Consider the following 9,970-nt stretch of genomic DNA (forward strand, 5'->3'; position numbering starts at 1 on the left):
TGTGTCAACCCTGGTCACACTCCCTCTGAGTGTGCTAATCCAAGCCATTCTGTTCTTTGTTTTGAAAGCCAGGTCGGCAATGTGAGAGCATGTTAGTGCATGTGAGCGATTCTTGAGAAAGATAGTTGACTGCTGAGTCTCACTCCCACGTCGTCAAAAAACAAGGCGTCCGTATTTGACGACCTGGGAATGAGAATCAACAATCAACCATCTATCTTTCTCCACAATCGCTTACTGTGCCTTTAAAAACAATCCATCCCAAACAGATCAGGCTAACTCAACAAGATGACACACTGAATAATGAAGGGAATTTAAAATAGCTAAGGCTGATTATCAGGCCAAATCTGAAAGGCTGTGTTACAAAGTAGATATGTGGAGTTTGAAAGACATTTGCATTTAACAGACAATGAGGGTGTGATGAAAAGGTACTATTTGTTGCATTATGGGAAATGTTGTATCAAGTGTTTTTGGAGTGTGCCCTATTCAGATTTCTCTTATCTTTTGGTTGTTATGATGTGTACTTTGTACTCTAATCCATCAATATGGTTTATGTGGTGCATTAGAAGTTCAATGATGCATTTCATTCATCAGCCATGACATAAATGGTCATTCTACCTGAAAAAACATGTCTGACACATATAATGTTAGTTTATTTATGCTTCAGTACAATCTACTTGTACTGTATTGGTTCATAACGCAAATAAAACTGGCTGCATTTATAATCAGAGAAGGCACAACTGAGAGAATAAATAACAAGCAGGGGAGGTCACAGAGGGTTTAAGAGAATATTATATAATGACTGTGTGGGCAGAAATGCACACAGTAATGTTGCAGGTAAAGTGTCTTGAGATTTGCCACCAGATGTCCAAGCACAACTTGACCGGTCATTCTTCCCCAGCACAAGCCTTGAATGAATATTGTAAAGTATAATGAAGTGTTGTGTTCAGCCCCACTGCTCATGCTGATCTTGTGATAAGGGAACAACACATTCCCTCTACATTACTTGCCAAGTGTGTGTGTGTGTGTGTGTGTGTGTGTGTGTGTGTGTGTGTCTTGCACTGGGGAATCCTGCATCGAAAGAGCACAATAAATCACATTTTAGCAGGATCATGTGATTAATGGAGGGAGGGCAGTGAAGCATTTGGAAATCCCTGCTGGCCTGACTTGATGACATTGTGTTTGCTGTTTCTGAAGAAAACAGCGGCCAATTCCCAAAGTAGTGAGTATAAAAAGAACGGCTAATACAGGAAATCTTACACTGCATATCATCAAATCCATAATGCATAATTAAATTTAGTGCATCTCCTACAAACAATAATTCTATTCTAATTCTTTGGGCAACAGCCCCACCTACAGGACAGAAATATCATCGACACGCTGATTAAAGATTACAGAATGTTTTTATTGATTTTAATGAAAAGTGAACATACAGCACTTTCAGAAAGCAACTTTACAGAAATCTGAATAGCATAAAAACTTTGAAAGGTATAAAAAATGGTCCCTCTGAATAACTTGTGTGCAAAATATAAGAAGGCACTTTTGTTATAAAACTGGTCACAAGAACAAAGCTGTGCAATAAAATGCAAAACAAGAAAAGCAGATCTCAGAAATGTGGACAACACCTTTCCAATGGATCAAATAAGACAGGGAATGATAAAAAGTACAAACATTTAACATAAATGTGGTGAAACTAAATACTCATTCCCACCAACGATCATCTAGGTTTCATTTGGTCTTATCCTATAAAAAGGTAAGTAGTGCTCTCAGTTACAATCTTTAACAGTGGAGGAAAAAATAGACAAATAACCTGAGGTGGAAAAAGTGAGCATGTGATTAAAGCTCAACGCATACAACTGTATGGTTTACATTTAGGTAACACGTGGCTCCAGATTGAAAACAAAGCAGATTACCTTTCATTCTCCCGTTTAAAATGTGGAGTTGATAGCAAAAACAAGCAGATCAGTTGTAAGCTAAAGCTATATCTCTTTTCCATATAAAGAGCAAGAGGCCACATGTGACAGACCCTTTTTAGCTGAAGTCTCTGTCCGGGAGCACTAGTGGGGCCACCAGGGTCCAGAGATAGATGGCCAAGCCGAGCCAGCTGGAGCAGATCTTCACCCACACGGCCGGCATGGAGGTCTGCATGGACTCGTAGTCGGAGTTGGGCCTGATGAGCCAAGAACAAAGTCAGAGAGAAGTCAGTGTTGCAACAAAGTCTGCCTGTATGAAGGAGTCAGCCATGAAAGATGAGAAGAGATAACAGATACTTACTTGTACCAGTTGGTGAGGGTCATCATGATGTAGAGGGAGGCCAGAAAGAGGCTGAAGTGGAAGAAGGAGTAGCTGTAGGTGACAGCCTCCTCCTCGTTGTCCACGGCCCGTCTCACTCCGTCCTCTCCTGTCGCTTCCTCGGCAGCGATGGTCAGACCCTGGCCCTCCTCTGTCCGCATCAGCCTGTTCACCTGGGCGTTGTTGGAGGAGCGGATACTGTGAATACAAGAACGGATACAAGAACAAAGGAAGTCATCTTCACGCACAGTAACAAATGACGGGAAGTGACAACATCGGAAATATCTGTCAGACATTTGGATGACAGTAAATTATTGAGAAGAAATGAAATCAGCATGCAGAGTAAGAAAGACAAGATTTACTGCCTTTTTATGTCAACTAATTGAGGGTTGGTTGACTGGAGACTGAATGTATCTTTTTGTGCGTTTATATGTAAACTTGTATTCTTATGCTATCAACAACAACCTTATCTACAGATACAAATGAATCCTAGATAAAAAACAAAACAAAAACTGATATACATTTTAGCCAGTTATGACATGAATCATGGTCCGACAATATGAGCATAATGTGAAACCAAGCATCTGCCTTTAACTCTAGGCAGTGATTGCTGTTCTTTGAGTCAGTGATTTCAGTGGTCCTGGAGGCAGTTTGGCTGCTGTCGGATGTTCTGTACATTAAAGAATAAAACTTCCAGCATTGACCTAAAAAAAAAACATATTGGTTGATCCTTGGCTCATTGTGGTTCTTCTCTTAGATGTAACTAAATTGGTTGTTGTTGTATCCCACCTGCTTAAACAATATTATCACTAACAAGTTATGAAATTTGGGTTTCATCAAATTTAAACTGTTACTAAAATTATTTCTAAAAATGTTGGCAATCATCTTGTAAAGATAAACCATGAAATACCTGGCGTAAAGGGTACAGAACAAGAAAATGAGCAATCCCACGATGCCCTGTGCGTCCCACCACTGGACGTTTGCTGGGGGTGGGGTGGGAGCAAATCCTGGTGCTGGAGTAGTGCCAGCAGGCTGGACCAGACTCAACAGGCTTGGGTTACACTGCCGGTCTGAGATCAGAAACACAGAAAACATTGTAAACTGCTGACAATGTGGCAACTAGTTAATATTAAAGCTACAGGGGCTGGGGGTTGGGTGGTGGGTTACGGTGACCTGCATTTCCACTTCTTCTCGCAGTCAGTTATCCTGGTTCAAAGTCTGAAAAAAATGCAGTTGTGTTCTGACTCTTTGGACTTACTGGGGTTGTTAGACATGGCTGACCAGGTGACATACATGGTGTAGAGGGAGATGAGGGAGGCCTGGAGCAGGCCTGAGCTGGGCTGAGCCTCCTGTGGAGACATAACATGGGATTAGTCAGAAAATAAATCATTGTGCTAGTAAAACTCTCTTGAATTGCTCATGTAATTTTGTACTCATAGAAATAACAAAAGATCACAGCTAGGACAGATGTCTTTTACAATGAGCTTCAAATGGCCGGTATCTTGCCAATTTCTTGCCAATATACACACGTATTTTGTATTATGTTTATTAAACATGATGGATGAGGGCACAAAATACCAACATTTATATACCACATAGCTTCTACAATCTCTACATTACCTGAACTTTGGGCACGATGGACACGATGGACACAAAGATGCAGAACAGGAAGTTGAGGCTGATGAAGACCTTGTGCGCTGTGCAGTCGTCAGGTCGGGTGTAAAACACGTAGAAGAGTACAATAGCAGTGAAAGCCAAGGCAAAGTTTATGATGGTGACAGACAGCAGAGCTGTGAGGAAAACATGAGCAAAGAATAAAGTCATTGCACAATCACATGATACCTGATTCAAATGAAGATTTTAGCATCCTGACTGGAAATATTATAGACTGGCAAGGTTTGTGCACAACCCAGGACAGGAAGGCTCTACAGCAGGTGATTAAAAATCACCCACAACAGCATTGGTACCCATCTACAGAGAGTCAGTGAGATGTCTGCACAGAGCCCAAAGGATACTAAAAGACAACACCCACCCCAGCCACAGTCTGTTCACCCTGCTGCCACCTGGCAAAAATACAGAAGTATCATTGCTGTACCACCAGACTAAACTAAACATAAACTCATCCTCCACACTTCACCATTAATAATATTTTTTTTGTTTGAGTGTAACATAAGGAGTCTACAGCTTGCATTTTGAGTGATCTACTGTCCAATTACTTTTTTAAACTGCAGTGTGACATTTTGTGGAAATGTTATTTTTGGAAATAAAAAATGGCAGAAAGAAAGGTACTGGCAGCCTAAATACTCAAAAAAAAAATTAAAAAAAAATGTTCCTTTACCTGCAAACCAGCACTTTCGATTTCCTTCCTCTGCCCTCTCCAGCCAGGACTGGTTCCAGGAATGGGCGAAGTCCACCAGCAGGATGAGCTGGATGATGATGAAGATGAAAGAGCCCACGACGCCGAAGTAATACCACACTGAGAGCAGACAGAAAAGGATTCAGGACATTTGTTTAGAGGGTTACCAGGCTGTGCAATGACAGAGGCATTCGTTTACAATACTCAAATGTAAAGCAGGAGACAGTGCGGTGTGTGCTATTGTAGGTCAACAATGATCAGTTGTGGCTGTTAATATATACTGTTCAGTTTATTTATGAACACATCAGAATTAACAACTGAACGTTTTTCAACATTTCTATTAATCACATGGAGTGAAAACTGGTGGTTTCAAGTGGTTAATTTATTATGAACTGAAAAAACAAACTGACAATAAGGCTTTTCTACACGTTCATCACCTCCTCCAATTGCCCTGGCAAGTTCTAGAATGAGCACTGACCCTCAAAAACAGCTTGAACTCCTATTGTGACTAAGCCTTGGGATCATATGACATTTTTAGATACTAGTAGTCCAGCACATTGAGGTATACTAGCATTTTTTCTCTCTACAACCCCCCCTTTTTCTTAAAAAAAGATAAGGCCAGTTCTCAAAATGTAAGTCTTCACTATCTAAACGTAAGCAGTTGTATAAAAAAAATCTGCCTGAATAAAGTAATCTAAATTTGAAAGTTACTATTTAAAACACAGACCCTCTGATCAAAGAATACGCTTTTTAAAAAAAGGGAAAAAAAGAAAGCTTTCTGACAAGCTTTCTTAGTTAGATTTCATTTGCTGAATACCTGTGGTAAAGGTGCCATCTGGAATGAAGAAAGCTCCCACAGTAATGCCAACCAGCACCAGGAACTTGAAGAACCAGAAACTGAGAGGAACAGAAAGAAAGTTAATTATGTACAGAACAAGTATGTTTTTGTCGCCATACAAGTACAATCCTGAAGGTGCAGTCCACATGTTTGGCCACCAGAGTGCAGCATAATGTCATCACACAGGACCGTGCTACTGAAGCTGCTGTTCACAGTACGAACCCATTTTGGATGGCGGCTCGGGGGTCCTTGCTGCTGCGCACGCGGATCATGATGATGGAGAAGAGGAAGAAGAAGCAGGCCATGGCGAAGCACATGCGGTACACCGACTTGTAGCCCACAATGACATCACAGTTGACCTTGCCCTCTATGCCAGGTATATGTGCACCATCAACACAGAAGCCTGGAATCTGACAGTGAGAGAGCACATAAAGGAAGTAATGGGTTAAGGAGGGTCAGCCAAAACGCTTTTTGATGCTGAAATATCTTTAAAAAAAAGATCAGTTTTTCTGAGATTACTGGTTGAAAAATAACAAACTCATAATCCAAGCATACTGTCCAGCCACTTTCTGTTGCTGGGTTACAGCCTTATGAAACCAATTTGAGTTATTTTCCTATTTTTTTTCTTGAATCTGAAATGACATGTGGGTCCAGAAAATGTAATGATACTTTGGCTTACGAAACGATTAGAAGAGCCTGATGCAACACTCCTGTGTGGACCATTACATTTGATCTAATCTAGTCTCATCTAATGTACCTTTTTAAGATGTTCCTCCATGCCTGGGAGGATCATAATGACAGACACCAGAGTCCCGAGCAGCAGCAGGAAGGAGAAGGCCAGCCGGCTCACGGTGGAGTTGTACGTTGACGGGCAGCATGATGACAGGAGGCAGGAGGCCGAGCCGCACAAACAGGACGCCTGGAGTAGAGACGAGGCAGAGAATTAGCAAGGCCTTCATACACATTCATATATTATAAACCTCAGGAACAGGGCTCTGGGGTGCTGGATAATCAGGGTAATGCATGCACGCTCACAACCACTGTGGTTGGCAGAAAAAACATAACAAATAGCACTGTGTCTGCTGTCAGGGCAACCATCTTTCCCCTTCTTCTAAACGCTTCCAGAGAAGCAGTGACAAATGATTTACAGTGGCAGTAATCAGGCCTGTGATTAGAGCTGCCATCAAAACAAATCTCCCTCTCTCACTGTTTGTTATCCAGCGCTGTGAACGGGATCACAGAGGATTCCTGCATGATTCAGATGCAGACTGCTGAGAGGTGTGTGGAGCACTGAGGCGGAGACTGTAGCTGAGATCAGCCATCCTTCACTAAATATGAGGATGCACCAGAGTACACAAGCCTTGGGTGTAAACACTGCTGCTGTGACGAGAAGAATCCAGTTTCCACGGTTCCCACTGGTCTATGCCATACTGCCTTAGCAACAAATAACTACTACAAATAACTCAAATCATCTTGTGACTCCTGAATGCATCTTCAACACTCCACCATGAAAAATGGTTTGCACAAAGATTCTACAGCTTGTGTTCTGTTTGGTTTTAATGAGCTTTTGTCCAACTCCTAACTCCTGAACTCACCCTCACTACTCCACCATAAAAACAGTTATTTTACTTATGCAGCATAAACGGACTACACCTTACATTTCATTCTACAATTGTGGTGTTGTAAAGTGACTATTAAATGAACCTTTGAACCTGTGTGTTTAGACACCATTTCACATTTGAGAGGCTTAGCTTCTTTTGTTCAATGAAAAAACTGTGTTTCTTGGGAAAAATGGTTATAGACCTCAAAGTAAAGCATCAAAAACTACATTGCATTGGAAGTCAACCACACCTCCATCCCATTCACGTTGGGTCCGTGAGGTGATGGCGTTTCTTAAGCTAGAAAAAATCAGATGCACAATTCAGGGCTCTGTAAAAAGGTTCAAAAAAACTTGGTGCGATTTTTTAGAATACTTTACAAGTGAATTTGATGCAACCACCTTAGATCAGTAGCTCTCTATCCCCCCCCCCCCTTTCTCTTCTCTTCCTGTCTTTTCTCTTGTTGATTTTCTTTTTTCTTTTTTTTTTTCGGCATGTATCTGTACATGGGTTGACTATTGAAAATGTAACAAATTGAAGCAAAAGGAAAACTGTCTATGTAGTACGTATGTATGTATATTAATAATGACGCACACTGGAGATGGGATCCATGTATGGTATTCATGCAATTGTGTCTAATAGCACTCTGTCAGTTTAAACTGTTTTGTTTTGTTTTCTCACACTTTTGAAAACTCAATAAAAAATAATTTGGAAAAAAACAAAAACTACATTGCCTTGGATTTAGCGCTTAAACTAAGCTATTGTATCAACACTTGGAGCGGATTTATATAAACAGAAAATGTCAAATCAATCTAAAGTAGATCTGCCTGGTTGAGACAGATTAGCAGCTATGCAGCACTTTCTTTTATTAGTTAACTTTCTGTATTGAAGAGTATTCAGTGTTTTATTGTTTGTTTGAATTGTTTCTTTATCTTCATAATGACGTTTTTGACTGAAAGTCGGATCCTACAGATATAGGTGTATGTGACCTGAAAACATTTGTCACAGATCATCTCCATTCAAATTATTACCTAACTTTGAATAAGTTCATGCTTTAGGTGAGTCATATTTCTTTCTTTCTTTCTTTTGGTGTTTTACTCTACTGAATCTAGAATTTAATTAATTCACATCTACCTTTTAAATCAGTCCGTTTTCAGTCTTTCATCAGTGTTATCTCAAGTATATTTATTGGGATTCTGTGATGTAAAAAATTAAATAAATAAAACGTCAAAAGCTTCATGAAAATACAGTGGGGGGAAATACACGAAAATAGGATCGAACATAAATCAGGGCAAGGATGATTATGATGGACACATCAAGTACAACACAACAACAACAACAACAACAACAACAACAAACAGCGTCACGGGGGTTGGCAGAACAGCACAAGTACAGAGTACAACCCGGAAACTGCGCCTTTTTAGAAAACACCTTACAGATATAACAGACGAAGCGCTGCATTTTGTTCACATTCCTCGTTGGCTACAGTAATTCCAAACATTAACAGATAAATTAACCTATCAGAACTGTAAATAACTTAAAGGACAGCATAAAGGCCTGCTCTCAGACCAAACTATTCAGAAATCTGGCAATTCAGTTCCACCTCACTTATGAGTGGGTACATTTTATCGCCTCATAATTCGTCTCTATGCTAAAACATTTACAAGTCAGGTCTAATAGTTTGGTTAACTTGAGTATAACGTTAAACCAAACAACGTAGTAGAAGTTTATGAACTTTAGTTAAATGTTTTGGTCGCTTATTGTCACATCTTTCCACCAAGGAAGGACGGATAATAATGAGAAACGTCAGACCAAATGAATGTTGCTAACATTAATGTCGTAGTTTAACTAAACCTGTTTTACAGGACCTAATCTCACTAAATAGACTTCAGCTATTCAAAATAAATATGAAACGTAATGTAATATGGGAAGAAGTGTCATATTGTTTTAGCGTTAGTTTCACGTGACGACATCTTAAGGCTGTCTCGACTAGCTAAACAACGAAACTTAAGTTGAACCTAACGCTAGCTAAATGAGTCAAGAAATACTCATTTAACATATCATGTAGCAACATTAAAACCGGTGAATGTTTACTTACACAGCTGGCAAGGGAACCCAGTGCTAAACAAGCCCCCATGTTGGTTTAATTCAGTATTCCGATGAAAGTCGTTAAAACTGAAAAAGTTGAGGAAGAAACTGAGTCAAAATGGCGACGTCAAGATCACTGCAAGTAACTGACGGCAATCCGTCTAGATCCTCCAAAATAAAAGCCTCGTGTCATGCATACACGTACATAATTATAAAGCATGCACAATAAAGGGTTATTATAAGATTGTTTAAATGTATTCATTTTAACAAATATCCATATGGAGTACAACGATGTTATTATGTTCTAATGTGAGGTGCTGCTGCTGTACACACTGTTCACGTTGACGTTATTGGTTTTATTTTAATGGCAACTTCACCCCACTTCCGACATTGTTTAGGTAAATTGTGTAAAACACGTCCGTCTGTTTACTCTACACAGGGCGAGGTAGTTTCTGTTGTCACCTGACACCTGAACTGTGATTGGCTCAGTGAGTCGTCAGTCCAAAAGTTTGATCACTTGTATGTTAATGCGAATAAAAAGAAACCCTCCCCTTCTTACAGTCCCGTCATTTACCACGAAAATACTCTATACTTCAACGTCAAATGCGTTTTATGTTACTCAGGTAGATTCAGAACATACGTTTCTTTGTTATATTTAATTTTAAAACGACATCATTACGGAACTCGCTGTGTCTATGTCACTTACTGATGGAAGCAAGCCATTACATTGACAGCCTCACTGTTCCAGGGGAGAAGGTTTTGTTTTTTTCTCATCAAAAGGGTTTATTTTAAATTATGGTT

At 39.9% G+C, this 9,970-nt stretch overlaps 1 protein-coding gene across 1 annotated transcript; it reads right to left on the bottom strand.

Moving 5' to 3' along the window:
* Positions 1-1,381: 1,381 nt before the first annotated feature.
* On the bottom strand, positions 1,382-9,298 carry serinc2 (serine incorporator 2). The gene is made up of 10 exons (XM_073463250.1): positions 9,180-9,298; positions 6,241-6,402; positions 5,706-5,893; positions 5,463-5,542; positions 4,628-4,765; positions 3,910-4,079; positions 3,548-3,638; positions 3,200-3,359; positions 2,272-2,487; positions 1,382-2,167 (listed from the first exon to the last, which is right to left on the bottom strand). The coding sequence occupies exons 1-10, from the start codon at positions 9,216-9,218 to the stop codon at positions 2,029-2,031; spliced, it is 1,383 nt and encodes a 460-aa protein (XP_073319351.1). The 5' UTR covers positions 9,219-9,298; the 3' UTR covers positions 1,382-2,028.
* Between the last annotated feature and the right edge of the window lie 672 nt (positions 9,299-9,970).

The sequence above is a fragment of the Pagrus major genome, chromosome 3 (assembly GCF_040436345.1).
Source record: "Pagrus major chromosome 3, Pma_NU_1.0".
Taxonomy (NCBI): domain Eukaryota; kingdom Metazoa; phylum Chordata; class Actinopteri; order Spariformes; family Sparidae; genus Pagrus; species Pagrus major.

Bases quoted from the DNA above. Each gene is read 5' to 3' on its own strand.
- serinc2 (XM_073463250.1), bottom strand. From the start codon at position 9,218: ATGGGGGCTTGTTTAGCACTGGGTTCCCTTGCCAGCTGT. The intron at 3,360-3,547 runs GTAAGTCCAAAG...TTCTGATCTCAG, and splicing joins AGCCATGTCTAACAACCCCA to ACCGGCAGTGTAACCCAAGC. The intron at 2,488-3,199 runs GTATTTCATGGT...TTGTATTCACAG, and splicing joins TTCTGTACCCTTTACGCCAG to TATCCGCTCCTCCAACAACG.